Source organism: Aedes albopictus, chromosome 1 (genome assembly GCF_035046485.1).
Source record: "Aedes albopictus strain Foshan chromosome 1, AalbF5, whole genome shotgun sequence".
NCBI classification, from domain to species: domain Eukaryota; kingdom Metazoa; phylum Arthropoda; class Insecta; order Diptera; family Culicidae; genus Aedes; species Aedes albopictus.
The window spans coordinates 15,137,039-15,158,563 of record NC_085136.1 but is presented as its reverse complement, the minus strand read 5'-3'; the positions used below and the strand labels follow the sequence as shown (position 1 = coordinate 15,158,563).

Below are 21,525 nucleotides of genomic sequence, written 5' to 3'. Positions count from 1 at the left end.
AAACATCAGTATTCAAGCTATATTTTCATTTGCAGAAGGTTTCAAAATATTCTATCGGGGAAATTTTGATTTTTCCATCTTTTTGACCGTTTTTCATACAAATTTGCTTGAAATCCTCATTTTCGGTCAATTTCTCCCCCATACAAAATGTATGGAAAAATTTTCACCGATAGAATATTTTGAAACCTTCTGCAAAAGAAAATATAGCTCGAATACTGATGTTTTATGGAAAGAAACCCGATGTACATTCAATTTTTATAGTCTGCTGGTTCAGACATAGCGTGCCATGTCTTTGGAGGCGGTGATAACAATGAGTCGTAGGCCGTTTTCGTTCGTCAGCTGGTGGACGCCAAAGTTTAACAATCGTCGGTCTTGAGTCCACCTCCTGGCTTACCTGAGCGTTTAGGTCTCCTATGATGATCTTGACCGCGGTGACCGACACCTTCATGTACTCCGCTTCACACGCCGAAAGTGCAACTGTTTGTTGTTTTTTACATGTCCACAATATCACTCCTCCCAAAGCAAGGAAGACGAATCCGCTTGTAGATTTCCCCTGATCTGGATCTGATCCTCTATCAGCATCGCAGTACCCAAAGACCTTTAGATTGGCGTCTCGCTTGTAGTGCAACTTCTGCTTCGTTGTTCCCCGAAGGTATTGGAGAACGTGATTAACGGCTAACCATCCAGTAGTGCTTCGATCCTAAGTTTTGGTTACACTTGCTGTATACGTAGACTGCAAACAGAAGGCACTAGGCCAGATACATAAGGTATACGACTGCCCCCTTCATCGTAGTGGCCTCTTCGTCGATCTTTGGCGACATTTCGGTTGAGAGCTTCTCGCTTGCTTGCGTTCATCGGAATCTTGACGGGCTTGTACTCGCTCACGTTGAACCGCTTCAATAGGTCCCGACGTACGACATCTCCTGGTCTAGGGTTACACCGTCGTTCGTCTTCTCGATCCGAACTCCAACGCAAAGCTATTTATACAGAAGTGATTGCTGAGATGCTTCTTCAGCTTGCTCTTCGTGGCTTCATCGTTGTTCAAGATGATCTGATCGTTCACGTAGATAGCCACAATGCACAGTGGTCCACGAACCATATTTACGAGGAAAGATGCATTCAACGCCTTCAAATGAGTTTTTAGGCAAATATGGTCTTCTACAAAGTTGTCCCTAATAATAATGCCCTTTTTCAATATTCAAATATTCATGAAAATTAGGGTGGTCCATATTTTCAATGAAATTGGTAACCAAACTTTTTTATTTGCAAGAATAACTGTATACATTCTTCGGGAAAGTTGTAGATCTATCAATTTTGAGCAAGTTTGCCGAATACACTTTTTATGTAGCTTTAAAATTGACCGATCTAGAGGTATTTTTATAAATAGTCTTAGGGTGGTTCAAGAAAAACCGGTTTTCTGGCGTTAACTTTTTCAGTTTCGATTTTTCATCAAAGTCGCCCAAGAAACACTTGTAGAGCATTCGAAGACGCGTCGTTTTGGGCGCAGAGATGATCGTTATCTCTTTTGGTTCAAAAGTTATAGGAATTTTTCTTTAAAAATCATAGCTTTTTAAAAAGGTGTTTTGACGGGTTGGGGCAAACATAAAAAATATCTTTTCCCCGCATTCAAAAGAAGAAATGTTGTTATAAAACATATCAAAAAATTAGAGGGGTGTTATTTTTGTAACTCAAGTTAAAAATGCTTGAAAAGTGCCTATTTTTTCTAGAAAATCATCTATATCTTTTGAATGGAATGACGTAGCAACATTTTCAGCGCACGAAAATGTGCGTTTTTGGAAGCTCTAAAAGTTGTTCTTAGGCGACTTCGACGAGAAATTTGAAACAAAAAAGATAAAGCAGTAAAACGGTTTGTTCTAGCGTCACCCTATGAAAACTATGGGAAAATGCTCCAAATTTGATCAAAACAGTTTAAACCCTTTATCTTTTTTGTTTCAAATTTCGCATCAAAGTTGTCTAAGAACCAGTTTTAGAGCTTTAAAAAACGCACATTTTCGTGTGCTGAGAATGTTGCTACGTCCTTTCGTTCAAAAGATATTGATGATTTTCTAGGAAAAATAGGCACTTTTCAAGTATTTTTCACTTGAGTTACAAAAATAACACCTCTCTAATTTTTTGATATGTTTTATGACAACATTTCTTCTTTTAAATGCGTGCAAAAGATATTTTTTATGTTTGCCCCAACCCGTCAAAACACCTTTTTAAAAAACTATGATTTAAAAAAAAAATGCCCATAACTTTTGAACCAAAAGAGATAACGATCATCTCAGCGCGTTGGAAACGACGCGTCTTCAAATGCTCTACAAGTGTTTTTTGGACGACTTTGATGAAAAATCGAAACTGAAAAAGTTAACGCCAGAAAACCGTGTTTTCTTGAACCACCCTAAACTTATTCAGAAAAATACCTCTAGAACGGTCAATTTTAAAGCTACATAAATAGTGTCTTCGGCAAACTTGCTCAGAATTGATAGATCTACAACTTTCCTGAAGAATGTATACAGTTATTCTTGCAAATAAAAAAGTTTGGTTACCAATTTCTTTGAAAATATGTACCACCCTAATTTTCATGAATATTGAAAAGAGGGCCTTATTTTTAGGGACAGCTTTGTAGAAGACCATATTTGTCTAAAAACCCATTTGAAGGCGCTGCATGCATCTTTCCTCGTACATCTGGTTCGTGGACCATTGTGCAATGGCATGCTTTTCTCCTCGATGCCTCACGTTCACGCAGTGATCGTATTCCGTGGCAGTCATTCCTAAGTTCTTCAGAGCAGCATCAAGCTTCTGATTCCTTTGACTATATTTCTTGAATCCGTACAGAGTTTTATTCAGTTTACAGACCAGCGTTTTGTTGCGATAATCGATGAAGCATTGTGGCTACTTCATATAAATCTCTTCGTCTAACTTTTCTTGCACGAAAACCATCACAGCGTCCATTTGGTCAATGGCTAGAGTATGTTTAGCGGCCAGAGCAAAGAGGTACCTCAGCGAACTGTATTGGACGACAGGAGCATAGGTATCGACATGCCAGGCAGGACCATGAGAAACTCATGGCAACTGTGGCAACGGCAGAACCCGTGAAGTTGTGCCGAAGTGTCGTGAAACCAATCGTAGTAACCCATGGTTGTGCTGATTAGCCATAGGCGTCAGTTTAGGGGGTGGAGCATTGTTTCACCAAAATTTAATGATTTTTGAAGCCATGAGCCACAGCTGCAAAGACGGGTTGAGGGTAACGGATTCGATTCCCGGTAGGTTCACTTCCATGACATCCTGAAGCATAGAGTATCTTCGTGCCTACCACACGATATACACATGGAAATAGTCTTGTTATTATTATTCCCTAAACGGTTTTGAAGATTTTTTATGATTTTTTCTGAACCGTTTGCCGATCAAGATTATAAAGATAAATTACGACACAGCCGGATCCCCAAGTGTAGCAGGCCTGCAGGTCATGGCAGATACACTTCAAGACTTCCTGGAATTGAACGTCTAACCGGAAGAGACAACGGGGTCACCTGGAAGTTCGCTGTACAGACTTTCCGGGAGCTCGGAGATTTCTGGAACATTGTGAAGCTGAAGATGAAGTTCGACGGAACCTACAAAGTCGTAAACGCGGACAAGGATCATTTTACTCCTTCATCCCTTCAATTATGTATACGTCCGAAGAAGGACGAGAGAAGTTTCCGTCGAAACTGGAAAGGGCCTTCGAGGATTCGGGACTGACCAGGCGTGTCGGGCTCCACCACAAATTGATCAAGACAGGCCTCAAATCCATGGGGGTAATACGCCGTACGCATGGAGTACAGGCTATAAAACCTGAAGTCAAAGAGTTGATCGTCGGGGAGTAAACTTTATTAATGAAGGTGAGATTCTCCCATTTGAAGCATCGTCAAGTCCAACCGGGAAAATTGTAGAGGTAGTATCCCTATCACCAAGTGAACTTCAGGGCGAGGTACCAAGCGAGGACGAGTAATTCTTCACCCGTTTCACCGGGAGTACGTACTTCCAGGCAAGTACAAAGTTTTTGTAGTTCCAACAAAAGGCTTACCTAGTTTGCTTCCTCCTGAGAAACGAAATGTCATGCTCCCAGACTCAGAAACGAGAGGAACAAGCTTCTAGTCGACCACCGCTTCTCTCCAAGGCGACCTAGACGAGGAGATATATATGCAGAAACCCTCGTATTTCGAGCAACCTAGAAAGAGGCCAATTGTGTATCGTTTGAACAAAGCCATGTATGGACTTAAACAGTCGAGTCGCATATGAAACGCGAAACCCGAGCAGGAACGAATAACTGACACATAACTGGAGCATACCAAAGTCAGGTATCATACCAAAACCAGGTATTGGTCGGTTGTCCAGGTATTGAAAATAACTTATTTTGGTATTTTGTAGGTATTAATAGAATACCTCAACGAGTTATTATTTTGGTTTTGAGGACTGATTGAGGTATTATTCAATTATGGAAAAATATCTATTTGTATGGAAAAATCACCGATTATTATTTAGGTATTACCATACCTGAAGTCATTATTCGCGTGTTATGCACAGGGAACACATCAGTTATTATTTTAGGTATTTTACCTCTTATGCAGGGCTTCTTAATACCTCATTCAGGTTGTAGGTATTCGGTTTTCCATACCTGAGTTTGTTATTCTTCAGCTATTTTCTCCTGCTCGGGAACTGGATGTTGCTGTGAAGAAGCTTGGGCTGAAGACTTCGAGTACTACACGTTCAACGGCGACAAGATCCTGTTTTTTTTTTCATTCAGACAGGCTAAGTTGATCCATCTCGCCAAAGATCCTGTTTGTCGCAATCTACGTGGATGAGCTGATGCTGTTCTCCAACGGCGAAGACATGAAGACTGAAATCAAGGCCAAGCTGAGCAGCATGTTTTGCATGAAGGATCTCGAGCCAGCAAAGAGATGCCTGGGAGCCCAAATTACGCGTACGGAGGATGATATAGCTCTCGATCAAAAAGCCTACATCGAATCGGTTCTGACCCGTTCAAGATGCGTGAATCGAAACCGCCGTCAAACTGGCAAACGGAGAAGGAAGCGGAACAAATGGCTCTAAGGTACCTTATCAGGAAGGGGTAGGATGCCGTACCCGATATCCTGTTCGTCGTCAACCAACTGAATAGGTACAGTACCAAACCCGGATCAAGTCATTGACAAGCCGTCAAGCATCTAATGCGATACCTCAGAAGGACGTCAATGAAGAATTTGCAGGACTCAACATCTGGTAACGAGGAGATAAGTGAGTTTTCCGACGCTGATTGGTCTGCTGACTCTGATGACCGAAAGCCATCCAGGGGAAACATGTTTCTGTTGCAAGGCGAAGCGGTATTATGGATCTGCATGAGGCAACCAACCGTTGCATTATCCAACTGTGAAGCCGATCATATAGCGTTTTCTGCTGCGATACAGAAGGCTTCATGGTGGCCTTGTGTCAGGAGAGGAGATACCAGGTGGCGTTCGCATGGCTAAGCGGTTGTTAGTGCATTCAGCAAGGAGGACCCCAGCCAGGCGTTCTGGAAAGCTGGGAAGCGTGGGCCTGAAAAGGCCTTTGATAGATCCTCAGCTACCACAGGTTAGGGCAGATCATAGGGAGGACGCCCCCTTTACTATATTGAAGCGGAATAAGAGGAAGACGGATATGCACGAGCATAAGGACACCAGGGCTAAGAAACGTAGAAAGGCATGTGCCAAGCGCGAGGAAGGTGGCACACTTGTCATCAAGACTGAAGAGTCCAAGTATCGGAAGTCTTGAAGGCGATACGGACTGGAGCGACGCCTATCTCGTTGTTCTGACAGCCGATGTGCGCAGTATTAGACGTACTCGTACAGGTGAAATGATCCTCGAGCACTAGCGCGACATAGAGCGCAAGGGGGTAGAGGTTCAAAGTGAAGGATCTTACAACGGAGGCGAATCTCAAGGTGAAAAACCTAGACGAGATTACTGACGCGGAAGAGCTCGTCACGGCACTGACTGGGAACAGTGCGAGGTACAGGTGGCCACCGAAGCAGTTCGGCTACGGAAGAGCCCGACTGGGTCACAGGTAGCCGTGTGACAGTTACCTGTGGCGGACGTAAGCAAGACCGTTAAAGTAGATAAGCTTAAGGTGGACTGAGGCTTGCTTTAGGTGTCTGGAACCAGGACACAGCTAATGGGACTGTAAAGACCCTGACAGTAGCAAGTTGTGTATGAAAGGGCAAGGTGAAGCACCACCCTACGGAAGGTTCAAAGTTCCCAGTTTTCAAGAGAACCTCAGCTGACATGTCACAGTGGAGGTAACGCAGCTTAACCTGAACCACTATGATGCAGCGCTGCAACTGCTGTATCAGGAGGTCGAAAAGTTTTGACGGATATCGCGAACCCATACCGAGGACCCGCGAGGTAACGACAACTAGGTCCTGGATGGCTCCGGAAAAATAGCGGCGAGGAGTTAATGTCACCATTTAACGAAGGCTTCTTGATCGCTAAAGTCAACGGGGTCCTCTTATGCAGCTGCTATGTGCTTCCACGTTGGTCTATCGAGCAGTTCACGTAGATGACGACCGTACTTGACTTACAGGACGATGGCCGGTGGTAATAGCGGATGACTTCAATGCCTGAGCCGTAGAATGGAGAAGCCGTTTTACGAATCACCGGGCAAGATCCTGCGAGATGCACTGGCCATGCTCGATGTTGATCTGGCCAATGTCGATATCAAAAGTACCTTTAGCCGAAACGGAACGGAGTCGATTATCGACGTTACTTTTTGTAGTCCGCGCCTAACAAGTAGTTCGAACTAGAGGATAGACGATGCATACACTCACAGCGATCATCTGGCGGTTTGCTACAGCATCGACTACAACATCAGCAGGCAGCGGGTAGAGGTAGAGGTGACTAGACCAAGGTCAAGCCCTCGTAGGTGGTAGAAATCATTTTTCAACGACGAGGTTATTTAGGGAGGCACTCCACTGTGAGCGAAATCTACTCGGTTTATGCGGAAACGAGCTGGTAGCGGTGCTCTTGCGTGCGTGCAGTGCGACCATACCTAGGCATGTCTAGGGTGTAACGAGCACGTTCTGATGGGGAGTAAAATGAGCGACGGGTGGTGTTCGCAGCTACCGAAGCAGCAAGGTTGAGGATCTCTGTCAGATTCTCAAAGCGAATCCGTGGGGTGATGCCTGTCGGACGGGTGCACTGCTCGCTCCTCACCTCTTTTACACAAACCCTGCTACAAACAACCGTAGCCGTACCTTGCGTGAGTACTCACCTTGGCACCCCGCCAACAACATTGACAGATATCGATTGCATCATCATAATCGTAAAACGTGTTTTCCGACCAAGACGAGTTATTTAATAAAGTTACCTTTTTGATATTATTTCCGCGTAACCGAACGTTTGTTCCGTGTCCGAAACGACCAGAGAAGCTTCCGCTAGTCCGCCTGAACTTCTGCCGTCAGGTTATGGCCCGCAGCTGGTCGCGCCGGTGTGAAATTTCGGAGTGAAAAGTCGATTCGCGTTCGGACATTGTTGAGAGTGACGAATCTCTCGTGCCGAGTACTGTGGCAGTACATGCGGCTGGAATTCCGCCACCCGGCGAAGAGTGTTTGTTTTCGTGCGCGTGAAAAGTGAGGTTAACATGGTCGATGTGAAATTCTCCGTTGCCAAACTAAACGGAACGAACTGGTCCACCTGGAAAATAAAGGTGCGGATGCTGCTCACCCGCGATGATTTGTGGAGAGTGGTGGAGGAAGATATTCCGGAAGAGAAAACGGTAGAGTGGAATCGCGATGATCGCAGAGCAAAGGCTACATTAGTGTTGTTGCTGGAGGACAGTCAACTGTCCCTTGTGAAGAACTGTGAATTCGCGCGACAAGTGTACGATACCCTCAAGGCGTATCACGAGAAGACAACGCGATCGCTTCGCGTTTCTTTGCTCAAGAAACTTTGTGCTACGAACCTTCCGGAATCCGGCGATCTCGAAAAGCATCTGCAAGAGATGGATGATCTTTTCGACCGGTTGGATGCAGCCGGAACAAAACTCGAGAAAGACGTGAAAATTTGTATGTTACTTCGGAGCCTCCCTCCGTCGTTTGATGGTATTGTGACGGCACTTGACTCTCGGTCGGACGATGACCTGACAATTGATACCGTCAAATCGAAGCTCTCAGACGAATACCACCGTCGTCTGGAGCGTGAAGGTGCATCCAGCAAGGGGGAGAAGGCTATGTGGTCTTCCGAAAACAAGCGCGAGAAGGAGAACAGAACGTGTCACTTCTGTAAGAAGGTCGGGCACTTAAAACGCAACTGCCGGAAGTTCGCGGCCGAGAAGAAATCGGGTGACAGTTCGTCGAAAACCGGTGCCGGCGGTAGTGCAAAGGCAAAAGCTGCCAGTGATGAACAGAAATTCGTCGCGTTCAAAGCGGGTAGTGAGAAAACGTCGCTTTGGCTGATCGATAGTGGGGCAAGCGCCCATATGACCTCGGATCGTTCGTTTTTCACGTCGCTGCGCGAGTTCGAGGGTGGGTGGATCACCCTAGCTGACGGAAAGAAGACCCAGATAATGGGCGAAGGCAGTGGTGTCATCTTCGGGGTCGATGACGAAGGAAATGCTGTGATGATTTCGATGAGCGAGGTTAAGTACGTGCCGGGACTGGCCTCGAGCCTGATTTCAGTGACGAAACTGGCACAGAAGAAAATGAGTGTGGTGTTTGACAGTGACGGTTGTCGGGTTGTGAGTGAGAAGGGTTCCGTTGTGGCAACGGGGTGCCGCTACGGTGGTGTTTACTACCTGAAGACGAGAGAGTCTGCGGCAAGTGCATCGGGTCAACATCTTCCAAACTGCCAGCACCAATGGCACAGGCGCCTTGGTCACCGCGATTGGGCGGCGGTGGAGCGCTTGAATAAGGAGAAGCTCGCAACTGGGGTGAAAGTCGTCGACTGCGGCATGAAGCTCGTCTGCGAATGCTGCATGGAGGGCAAATCTGCTCGTTTGCCTTTCCCACCTGTCACGGAACGGAAATCTTCGCAGATTCTGGACATCGTCCACACCGACCTGTGTGGGCCGATGAGGAACGAGACGCCGAATGGTAACAGGTATGTGATGAATATCATTGATGATTTTAGCAGGTTCACGGTGACCTACCTGCTGAAAAGCAAGGCGGAAGCCGCAGATTGTATTAAGGAGTACGTGCGGTGGACCGAGACCCAGTTCAACAGGAAGCCCAAGGTGATCCGCTCTGATGGGGGCGGGGAATTTGACAACAATGATCTGCGTCGCTTCTACAAGCAGGAGGGAATCAAGCCTCAATTCACCACGCCGTATTCGCCGCAGCAAAACGGCATAGCCGAGCGGAAGAACAGGGCTCTTTCGGAAATGGCAACGTGCATGTTGATTGATGCTGGGTTGGAGAAAAGGTTCTGGGGGGAAGCAATTCTGACGTCTACATACCTCCAAAACAGACTTCCTTCACGTTCGCTCCAGAAGACACCATTTGAACTTTGGTGGGGAAGAAAGCCTGATTTGAGTCACATCCGCATCTTCGGGAGCGAAGCCTTCGTCCACGTGCCGGATGTCAAAAGGGGAAAACTAGATAGCAAGGCCCGTAAACTGAAGTTCGTCGGGTATTGCATGGATCAAAAAGGTTATCGCTTTCTAGTGCCAGGAACGGACAACATCGTAGTGAGTCGTGATGCCCGCTTCGTAGAACTCGGCAACGGTTCGTCTTCCGTGGAATTCCCTGTGACAGGTGTGGAACCGGACGAACAACATTCCAAGGAAAAGGAAAACCAAGTAAAAGCGATTCCAGATTCGGTCCCGGATGAAGATTCCGAAGATTCAGAAGGAGAAGAAGGGGCTGTCGGTGGCGAAGCCGATCCGGCGGACGAACCCCAGGAAGGGATGCGACGATCTGAAAGACGGAATAAAGGTGTAGCTCCTCGTTACTACAGGACTTCGAGCTGGATACTGCAGGAGTTGCGGCGTGTGCCGTGAACGAGCCGGTGGATTTCAAGCAAGCTGTGAAGATACGGGAATGGTGTTTGGCGATGGATGAGGAGATGGAGTCCCATCGACGGAACGGAACGTGGGAGCTCGTCCCGCTACCCCAAGGAAGGAAAACCGTCGGTTCAAGATGGGTGTATAAGATCAAGCGCAACGAACAGAACGAAATCGTCAAATACAAAGCCCGAATCGTCGCTCAAGGTCACACCCAACGTTTCGGAGAGGACTTTGAGGAAGTCTTTGCGCCCGTAGCCCGGCAAGCAACCTTGCGAACCTTTTTCACGATTGCGTCGAAGCGGAGCCTGGCCGTCCGTCACCTGGACATCAAGACGGCGTACTTATACGGAAGCCTCAACGAAGTGATCTTCATGCGGCAGCCGCCGGGGTACTCCCAGCGGGGACAGGAAGAGTTAGTGTGCCGTTTAAAACGCAGTATTTATGGGCTTCGACAGTCTGCTCGGTGTTGGTGTAAGAGACTCCAGGACGTGTTGCTGAGATACGGATTCAAGAAATCGAGTGCGGACCCTTGTTTGTACATCAAGCTAGCAGGAGAAGTCAGAGTGTTGCTGAACGTCTACGTCGACGATATACTGTTGGCGTCGTCTGCTGAAGCGGAACTGAAGAAGTGTTTTGAACATCTCAGTGCGGAGTTCGACCTAACGTCCCTGGGCCAACCGCGACACTTCCTCGGGTTGGAGATCGTCGTGAAGCAGGGAGTCTACCACGTACGGTTGAAGAACTATATCGAGAAGCTGCTTGAACGAAACGGAATGTCAGAAGCGAAGCAGGCCAGAACCCCTATGGACGTTGGACATGTGAAGACGGAAGATACGAGTGCGTCGTTGGAGGATCCTACTGTGTACCGCAGTCTCGTTGGTGGGCTGCTATACTTAGCAGTCATAGCCAGGCCGGATATCGCTGCTGCTGCGGCCATCCTCGGCCGAAAATTTGCGGAGCCAACGGAATATGATTGGACTGCCGCTAAACGTGTCCTGCGGTTCCTGAAAGGGACAAAGGAGTGGTACCTCAAGCTAGGGGGAGCGGCTATTCAGGATCTGGTTGGATACTCCGACGCCGACTGGGCCGGCGACCTGTCCACTAGAAAGTCAACGACCGGATTTGTGTTTGCGTACGGTGGTGGCGTAATTTCCTGGACCAGCCGCCGCCAATCAAGTGTAACGTTGTCATCTATGGAAGCCGAGTATTATGCCCTCAGCGAGGCATGCCAAGAAACAATATGGCTTCGACAGTTGCTGATCGACCTTGGCGAAACGCAGGACCGACCGACCGTGGTTAGGGAGGACAACCAGGGTTGTCTTGCTTTCGTTAAAACCGAGAGGAGCAACAGGCGTTCAAAGCATATCAACACTCGCGAGCATTTCGTGCAAGATTTGTGCGTTAAGGGGCAAGTCGTGTTGGAGTATTGCCCAACGGATCAAATGCTGGCAGACATCTTTACAAAGCCGCTCGGTCCACAGAAGCATCAGACCTTCCGCAAGATGCTAGGACTTGGCGAAGATCAGTGAGGACATCGCATTGAGGGGGAGTGTCGGACGGGTGCACTGCTCGCTCCTCACCTCTTTTACACAAACCCTGCTACAAACAACCGTAGCCGTACCTTGCGTGAGTACTCACCTTGGCACCCCGCCAACAACATTGACAGATATCGATTGCATCATCATAATCGTAAAACGTGTTTTCCGACCAAGACGAGTTATTTAATAAAGTTACCTTTTTGATATTATTTCCGCGTAACCGAACGTTTGTTCCGTGTCCGAAACGACCAGAGAAGCTTCCGCTAGTCCGCCTGAACTTCTGCCGTCAATGCCTACAGGATCGTGATGGTCCATACAAGAGGTGTAATGGCTTCTATAGAGTAGTCTCCAGAGACGTTGGAGGGGATCATCAAGTGGCTTTTTCCGCGTCATGATCCTAGTCCTTGACCTCCTTTCGTAGGCCAGCTGGTTACAGGGTTTGGTGACGAGGAGCGGGCCACCGATGAGGAACTTGCAGGGTTTGCAAAATCCCTAAGCGTAAGTAAGGTGCCAGGTCCGGACGGAGTTCCGAACTTGGCCTTAAAAGTAACTATTGCAGAGGATCCCGGAATGTTCAGGTCTGCTATGCAGAAATACCAGGACGAGGGAGGTTTGGAAGCGGCAGAGCCTACTAGTACTCTTGCCAAAATCGGGAAAACCACTCGGAGACCCGTCGGTATATAGACTAATATGTCTGATCGACACGGCGGAGAAGGTGCTCGAGAAGATCATCCTCAACAGACTGTTGAGACACACTGAGGGCGTAAATGTTCTCTCGAGCAACCAGTCAGCTTTGGGAAAGGGAATTCGCCCGTAGACGCTATCGTGTTGGTTACAAAGACTAAGGTACAATGACTTACATCCTTAGTTATGCTTTTCCCAAGTGTCCAGTTTGTGCAGGTTTTGAAGAACCCGCGGTACACGTTTTGTTCGTGTGCCCGCGGTTTCGCACAGTGCGTAGTCACATACTTGCCAAATGTGGTGGAGACCATGACTTCAAATAGGCTTGTCTAGAAAATATGTGGAGTTGTTTTTGGCTGGAGCACTGCTTCATTGGCTCAACGCCTATCCCCTTCAAAATATTACACGGGATTTGGTAGAGTTTTTGTTTATTCCACGGTATGAGTAACTATACTAACGAGTTTTATTGTCATCAATTCGATTTTACTTCCAGGTGGGTTTGTTAAAGGAGAAATACGATCATCGTTTGCTACTCAAGCACTTGCCTTCAGATTTCAAGTACTTCTTAGATCACATCCAATCGCTTAACTACGCCGACAAGCCGGACTACGCTGTAAGTTTCTACTCTGTTGAGTTCTAGATCTTAGTGTTATAGATCCCATATAATCTCCATTCCTCAGATGCTAGTAACCCTGTTCGAGCGCTGCATGAAGCGACGCGGTGTGAAGGAAACCGATCCGTTCGATTGGGAAAAGACAGAGGAGAACAATGCCGACCATGCCGGCGGAGAAGCCAAAGTAGTAAACGCAGCCGTACCAAAGAGTGAACTAATTAAGAAACACAAGGATATCGAACTGACGGAGGTGAAACCCTTTGTAAGACTAATTTTGTCGCAATATCTGACTGTCTTCCCCTGTTTTAGAAACGCAAAGTGATTCCAGACTCTGTCAAGGTGATGCACACGGAGCCGATCGAATCGATCAAGCCCCAGAACGCCAACAATGTGAACGCAAACGCAAAGCTTCCGAATCCGGCCGGTGGAGGAACGGGAACCGGTCAGCAGAATGCAAATAATAACAACAACAACGTCCAGAACGAGAAGTACGGCGTGGATCCGTTGGATCCACGGCTACGGCAGGCGTTCAAGGACGCCCTGATTGCGAGCCAGGAAGGCACTAAGGTGAAGGTGAGTGAGATTGAAATTCCTTCTGTGCAATAGTAATAAAGAACCTTAACGTATGATTTCGACCCGTTTCAGCCGGAGATTCCACTGGTCCGGGCCCACACTGACGTGAACAAGGTGTCGAAACACGGAGGTAGCCGGTTACGGATCCTAACGGCACCACCAGTCAACATAAAAGACTTTGCGTCCTCGATCGACAGTCTACAGCAGCAGCACTCGCAGGCCAACGAAATCACCAATTTCTCGGAGGCGAAATCGAAGCTGAAGACCGAAGCGGACGAGGTTAGCTGTACCCCAGGTGATGGGCAGCTAACGGGTGGGATCGGGGCGACCAACGGTCAGCAGAGTACCACAGACGGGGGTCAACCGAACTCCCTAACCCAGCGGCAGTCGTTGCACTTGGGCGGCAAAAGCCTACGGTCTTTCGCCACCCAGTCGGCCAAGTACCGGAGCTTGGCGGACGACAAGAGCTGTCGGGACTTTTCCATCACCCAGCATGCCATAATCGATGACGAGAACGCTAGTCAGCACCAGACGCCCAAGTATCAGGGAGCTTTGACACTGGCCTCGCAGTGGAAGAGCCAGTTTGATGATTCGGACGATTCGACCGATGGACTGTGGAAGGGCGAGCAACATTCCGAAAACGCATCAAAGAAGAATGCCCAGCAGCTGGAGCAGAAGTCACAGGCGCAATCGCTGCATCAACCGCAGCCAGCGATTGCAGCTGCCGATCAGTTGCCACTGCAGCAGAAGCAGCAGCAACACAAGCAAAACAACAACACATCGACGAGTGCTATTGTTAATAATGGAACTACTAATATTGCTACTACTACCACTACAACTACCACAACTACAAACAACCCAGCCGCAATCGCAGCCGCAGAAGCAGCAGACCTTGCAAATAATCTCAATTCTTAATTTATTGGTAAACAAAGAAAACTATGAAATACAAAGAGGTAAAAGCGTATAAAGCAGTATAGGAAATTGGTGCGTTGTGCGGTAAGTACACTTATTTTTTATCACAATCCCTGAATGGGCAGTGGGAACATGATAGAACTTGGGTGGGAATCTAGTAAACAGAGCTATGCAGTAATGCAGATGTATGCAATAATCGTGCAGAAGAGCGGCAGCAGCTGAAGTGGAAAGCGCGTTGAAGCAACAACTGGAGAAGGATCAACTACGGTACCAAGCACTCGAGACAAAACGCAGACAGGTGCAGTCTGCACGGGATGAACAGCTACGTCGATATGAAGAGCGATAGCGTTTACTAATCGAGAGGCTGAAGTCGGTTCAAGTAGGTGAAGCTTGGCGTGAAGAAGCATTCCAACAACAGCTGGAGGACACAGTAAATCAGTCGCAAGGCAATGCGGCGTTTCAACTACAGGATGTTAAAGCGGGTCAGTTGCAAGGTGCAACAGCGTTGCAACTTCAACAGCCAACACTGTTTCTACCACACTGAGCTACAGAATGTCCACAACAAAATGCCCCAGCGAGTCAACTACAACAGGGTTTCGACCCGTTTCGACCACAAGATGTCCCGATGGGATCCGTGAGTAATCCATTGGCGACGTATGCAATCTGCGCGAACCCGATACTAGGCAGGTAGCTAGGTCAGTTAGTTGAACACCAGACACCAGTTGACAGACAGACAGACAGACAGACAGACAGACAGACAGACAGACAGACAGACAGACAGACAGACAGACAGACAGACAGACAGACAGACAGACAGACAGACAGACAGACAGACAGACAGACAGACAGACAGACAGACAGACAGACAGACAGACAGACAGACAGACAGACAGACAGACAGACAGACAGACAGACAGACAGACAGACAGACAGACAGACAGACAGACAGACAGACAGACAGACAGACAGACAGACAGACAGACAGACAGACAGACAGACAGACAGACAGACAGACAGACAGACAGACAGACAGACAGACAGACAGACAGACAGACAGACAGACAGACAGACAGACAGACAGACAGACAGACAGACAGACAGACAGACAGACAGACAGACAGACAGACAGACAGACAGACAGACAGACAGACAGACAGACAGACAGACAGACAGACAGACAGACAGACAGACAGACAGACAGACAGACAGACAGACAGACAGACAGACAGACAGACAGACAGACAGACAGACAGACAGACAGACAGACAGACAGACAGACAGACAGACAGACAGACAGACAGACAGACAGACAGACAGACAGACAGACAGACAGACAGACAGACAGACAGACAGACAGACAGACAGACAGACAGACAGACAGACAGACAGACAGACAGACAGACAGACAGACAGACAGACAGACAGACAGACAGACAGACAGACAGACAGACAGACAGACAGACAGACAGACAGACAGACAGACAGACAGACAGACAGACAGACAGACAGACAGACAGACAGACAGACAGACAGACAGACAGACAGACAGACAGACAGACAGACAGACAGACAGACAGACAGACAGACAGACAGACAGACAGACAGACAGACAGACAGACAGACAGACAGACAGACAGACAGACAGACAGACAGACAGACAGACAGACAGACAGACAGACAGACAGACAGACAGACAGACAGACAGACAGACAGACAGACAGACAGACAGACAGACAGACAGACAGACAGACAGACAGACAGACAGACAGACAGACAGACAGACAGACAGACAGACAGACAGACAGACAGACAGACAGACAGACAGACAGACAGACAGACAGACAGACAGACAGACAGACAGACAGACAGACAGACAGACAGACAGACAGACAGACAGACAGACAGACAGACAGACAGACAGACAGACAGACAGACACAGACAAAAAGTGGTTAATAAAAACCGGATGTGAATATGTTGGATTTTCTTTCCGTTCTAAACCGATTCACGAACGCCACATTTCTGTAATGTCACTTATATAATTTGTCATGTTTTTCAAATATTTTCTTATTCACCATCTTTCTCTATCAAATCATTCTAATAAGATGTGTGTACGTGTGTGTATTTGTCTGTGTATGTGAGTGTATTAAATGCCATATTTCTTTGTAGCGGTTGTGAAATTCGTTTTACTCTTTGTTGTTGTTGGTTGAAATGTTGTTCCTTTTGTTGTTTGGAGAGGAGGTTCGTCGCCTACTGCGTTCGGGGCTACTGCTCCTCCGGATAATGAATCTGTCCCAAATCTCGACAAAGGTTGTTGTTCGTGAATGCCGTGTTGTAGTTGAACGAACCGTAACCGGGTGCGTACTGGGTGTAGGCCGTAGGGAAGATCAGCTCCGGATTGGCCGCTGGAAGGAACAATGAGGTTATGAAGATGTATGCTTTGAGGGTTCTTCAAGTTAACGAACTCACCCGCAAACTGGTCCGTGTTCTGCAGGAAGGCCGAATAGTTGGACGAGCAGGCAATGTGCGGATTCAGGACGGCGGCCTCGGACGGCTCGCCGGTACTATATCCGGCGGCCGTCTCGTAACTCGTCGTTGGGAAGCTCTGGTTTTGATTTTGGGAAATGTTGTTGTTCATATCGCTGAGGAATTCGATGGATTGAGTCATCTGGGAGGCTTCGGTTCTCTTGAGGCCGCCGCTACTGCCGCCTAAGGAAGCGGCGGCCGCTGCCGCGGCTGCTGCGGCAGCCGAAGAGGCGGCAATCATTTCGCTGGTGAGAATCTTCTCGTAACCTCCCGGGACTTTGGTAAGCTCGGACGGGTGCGGCTGGTGTTGTTGTTGCTGCTTGCGGGCGGATGTATCGTCTTCAATTATCACCCCAACCGAGAGGGCGTCCTCGGCTCGATGGTATTTGTGTGGTTTCTCACCTAGAAAATAATGGAATTTAGAAAAATGTTCGTCTTCGATCTTATTTAAAATCGAATTCGCGCAGAAACCTCTAATAGAAAAGCTCGATTGATTGTCGGAGTTGTCCTCACTGGACATTGCCATCGAACTAACAAAATCCACACCGGAGTAGAGATCGCTGCCTTTGTCCTGGTCAATCGGTTTCATGTGTTCGTAGTCCGAAATATCTTTGGTGTCCTACAAGTTACAAAATAAGAAGTGTTAGCCAAGAAATTTCCCAAGGGAAAGGAGGAAAATTGGTCAAAATTACTGATTGGTGCCATCCGTGCGGATTCAGTACCTTATCACGTTTTATGCTGCCCAAGAGACCACTTCGTAAATCTGTAAAAAAAAAGAGATGAAACATTAGTACTTCTTTGGATCAAAGCAACCCATCTGAAACCGACCTGGCTCTTCTTTGATTTTGCGCCGTTTGGAACTCGTAGTTCCGGACAGTGATTTCTGCGACAATCCAAGCAACCCGTTGATGGAGTACGATGCCGAAGCTCCCACACTGTCGGCCGCCGACTGCGACTGGGAGCTCTTCATCATACCCTCCGAGTCGGACATAGATTGGTTCATGCATTCCTGTTGGGCCGCCTGCGATTGCGAATGGCCCGACTGGGACGGCGGTGGTGGACCTTGCTGTTGCTGTTGGCTGCCGCCACTTTGTCGCGATACGCCTCGGGGAGCTGAGTCCTGCATGCTGGAGTCCATGCGGGAGCTGTACTTGGCCTTCTCGGCCGCCTTGTTGCGAACGATTCTGGAAGAGAGAAAGGGAAAGGGCACATTATACATGATGTTTTCTTGGCCCATATCTTCGCTAATATACATTTTATCCAACTAAGCCACAGATTTCCCAAATGGAGGAGAACGTGCCTCTGGAGCCGACCTACTGATACCTGAAGCCACATAATATGTAACGATTCTGCGGAATAGAAAGCCAAACTGATTCCGAAGCCAAACCATGAGCACACCTTTTTTCACAAATCCATCTCTCTTAGATGTTAATCCACTACACACTCGCGTTTGTGCCCACTAACTACAAGTGAGAGCGAATTGGGTCACAGGGGCGTTCGAGGGGGTTTTGGGGGTTTAGGCCTTGAAAGCCATCTGATTCCACAGTAGCCCACTTGAAATTCCCTGGAATGTACTCAAACGCCCCTAAAGATAATCGGAGAACACCCTTAAATGACACGGAAACTCCTAGAAACGTCTTTGAAAGCGCCCTGAAACCATCTAAGACGTTCCTGAAACTCTTAGAAATGCATCTGAAGCCCCCCTGGATCTCCCCTAGAACCTCGGTAAAATCTTATGCATCTCTCTGAAATCCAAAAATACTGTCAAAACTTTTATGAAACTTCCCGAGATATCCGAAAACTTCTTCTTAATTACCATGAACACTATTAAACACCTGTGAAAATACACAATCACTGATTCGATTCTGAAAAATTCGTCTGAAACCGGACTGAAACCTCTTAAAACCCTTTGAAAGGCTTATGAACCCCCCCTGACCCAAGCAGCACACGAGGGCATTAATAAGTTTCCATAATTTGTTTACAACTATATTGAAAGTTATGCCGTTTGAACCAATCGTCTTAATAACGACTGAATTGCAACGAAAAAAGCGCAAGAGGCGGAGTCAATATAAAACATCTGTTCGTGTTATGAGCGGTTCTAGTTTGCAATCATTTTATAACTGAGATACAACTAACAGTCAACTTAAAAATTGGTGACCGATTCGATAACTAATCAGCTAGTCATGGCATTCGTCATTGCTAGTGACCATGCATCGTTGCATCAATGACTTCGTTTCTGTACTCAATATTTAAGTGCACAAATATATTGAAATTCAGACTGAAAAAGAATGTTAAATTTGTATGCGGCTTCTGATTTAATGTGAAAGTATGCCTTATGATTCCATGTTTCTTACGCCCCTTAGTGTACATGTCATGTTGGGAGTGCAAATTTATGCAATTTGTGATGAAAATGTACGCCATGTTGCTTTGACTAAGTACATTTTGGCAGCCTATTCAATGCTCTCATAGAAAGCTGAAAATGTTCTATTTGTAGTGTCTACCTAATGATTGTGTGCATAGGAAATCTACCTACATGAAATACTATTCATGACAGTACCTAAATGTCTAGGTATGATTCATTATAGCTACCTAAGGTAGTATAAATACGAGTGTTCCTTAGACCACAGAGGAGAGACTGCACAAGCCTTGGACTGTCAACATCTTTAATGTTCTTCTTTAGAAGGATATAAAACTATTTAAAATTGAAAATCCTCCACATCGAAGAAGTTATTTAAGCACGGCTTCCTCAATAAATAAATCAAAATATAATGTATGAAAATTAAGTAATTTGAAATTTTCAACAATTATGCCAAATTAAAATAAAATAACATGGTAAAAATTTTCTTGTGCATCTAGACAACATAATATCTGGACTCTAAGAAAAATGTAAACCTAATAATATAAATACGACACTAAGTAAATTTCTTCTGGTTGACCCTAGGCCTAGTTTCCACTGCGTACTGTGCAAAAAGATAGGACAAGTATTAATGGTCAAGTAATGATTCTGCATCAAAATTACTTGAGCAGTTCGCAGATGGCAAAGAAAAAATTATAACACTCAAATCAATGAAAGAAGCAATTTATTATTTTTATTGAAATAATAATATAACGATTACCGACATGCAGGTCGGCCGAATCTTCGGAAATTGTTCCGTTTGCAATGAACCGATGATCAATGGTTTCAAGGATTTTCAGCCCGTTTGTCTCGAAGCTACGGTCGTTCCGCGTCGTCTTGTTGGGCGGCGTTATTGAAGGTGACCGATACAAACAAAGCCACAGCCTTGGTCACATCATCCAGGCCGTCGTCATCTTCACAGTGGGTAAAGTTGTTGTATGACGGAATGTTCTAATAAACTGGTAAACCCGTTCTCATTTCTCCGTTGGTTTTGGCGGTGCCTTCTGGCTGGCATTGTACTTCTAATGTTTCAATTCTTGCTGCTGCTGATGTACATCCTAACGCGTTCAGAAAATACAACATCTCATGATCGTCATCGATGATGTACTCAAACTAGCGGCTTTATCCGGGTCACATAAGCACTAGGATGGCCACCGGATTACTCCGCTTCCAGATGCAGGTGCTCCTCGGAGGAACTCTTTCTAATCACCGGATGACCAACATTCGTTGTGTTTTTCACTGCAAGCAATACATAGATTGATTTAGAGATCTATAATGGATTGTTCGCACTTACCTGCAGCAGTTTTGGTTTTTTTGGCAGTATTTATGGTCGCAAAACTTTTTTAACCATACTTTCCGCAGTTTGCGCCCCTCCTGTCAAAAGTCTTCGTTATGTTCTAAGTTAGTTCCAAGTGTAACAAGATTATAACAGTCAACATAAATGTTTTGGTTTTTAATTGGTTGTAACTGAGATTGGTTGCAACAAGCAGATATATCTCAGTTATAAATTGGTTCCGTAAGTTTCGACTATCGATGACGTTTATATTGATCTCATTAGCAGTTACAAACATGTTATAACTGAGTGTGGCATGAACGACAGGTTTTTAATAGGTTTTAATATAGTTTCACATTTTTTAATTTTTAGAATCCGAATGAAAACATTCGGAATCACATTATAACTATTTAATAACTCATTGTTTCATGAAAACTCATTTGCAACTTGTTAGCAACGACGATCATGTCTAATTAAGTTGCGGGTGCTACTTGGGGAGGATCCTTGGAACGTCATTGAAGTTACCTCCTTTTTCTTCTCTAATCAAAGGGGGGGTTATTTGCTCAGGTATCAGGTATCAGAAGGCCGGCTCCAGAGGCACGTTATCCTCCATTTGGGACATTTGTGCCATCGCCAAAATAACAGCCTATTTCATCATCTACCTGAGGGAAAAGGAAGGAAAAAGGATTTGGATGGGGATAGGGACAGGTAGGGAAATAGGAAAAATACCCTGGAAGAGGGTACTAACGCACAAGCGTACCACAATGGGTTCAAACAGCGCCCTGAAAAGGGCACTGTAATAACGCATAAAGCGAAAGAGAGCCTATAGCTCTTTACCACAGCGGGTTAAGAACAACAGAATATCCTGAAGATTCAGGTTTCTGAAGTCAGTTTCACTTAATAAGTGTTTACCGAATACTCGGAAACGCAGTTGCGCGAAAACTGGACAGTTACATATCAAATGATACGAAGTTCCATAATTGGATTCACAGCTATCACAGGCAAAT

General features: G+C 46.4%; 2 protein-coding genes across 12 annotated transcripts in view; one reads left to right on the top strand and one right to left on the bottom strand.

The window, feature by feature from the left end:
• LOC109431133 (tau-tubulin kinase homolog Asator) overlaps nucleotides 1–14,395 on the top strand; it is a 96,475-nt gene extending 82,080 nt beyond the window's left edge. For all 9 annotated transcript variants that reach the window (XM_019707323.3, XM_062843810.1, XM_062843790.1 and 6 more), the window contains 4 exons: nucleotides 12,722–12,841; nucleotides 12,909–13,091; nucleotides 13,151–13,414; nucleotides 13,487–14,395. In XM_019707323.3, coding sequence (XP_019562868.2) covers nucleotides 12,722–12,841; nucleotides 12,909–13,091; nucleotides 13,151–13,414; nucleotides 13,487–14,329 — 1,410 coding nt within the window. In that variant the 3' untranslated portion in view covers nucleotides 14,330–14,395. The remainder of the gene's footprint in view (nucleotides 1–12,721; nucleotides 12,842–12,908; nucleotides 13,092–13,150; nucleotides 13,415–13,486) is intronic.
• Nucleotides 14,396–16,329: 1,934 nt separating this feature from the next.
• LOC109415389 (paired box protein Pax-2a) overlaps nucleotides 16,330–21,525 on the bottom strand; it is an 83,116-nt gene continuing 77,920 nt past the window's right edge. For 2 of the 3 annotated variants that reach the window (XM_029855214.2, XM_029855215.2), the window contains 5 exons: nucleotides 17,679–18,034; nucleotides 17,543–17,613; nucleotides 17,322–17,469; nucleotides 16,794–17,252; nucleotides 16,331–16,729 (listed from right to left, as the gene is read on the bottom strand). In XM_029855214.2, the coding sequence (XP_029711074.1) occupies nucleotides 16,590–16,729; nucleotides 16,794–17,252; nucleotides 17,322–17,469; nucleotides 17,543–17,613; nucleotides 17,679–18,034 (1,174 nt within the window). In that variant the 3' untranslated portion in view covers nucleotides 16,331–16,589. Of the gene's footprint in view, nucleotides 16,730–16,793; nucleotides 17,253–17,321; nucleotides 17,470–17,542; nucleotides 17,614–17,678; nucleotides 18,035–21,525 lie in introns of all 3 variants that reach the window. The other variant, XM_019689257.3, reaches the window with a different exon arrangement.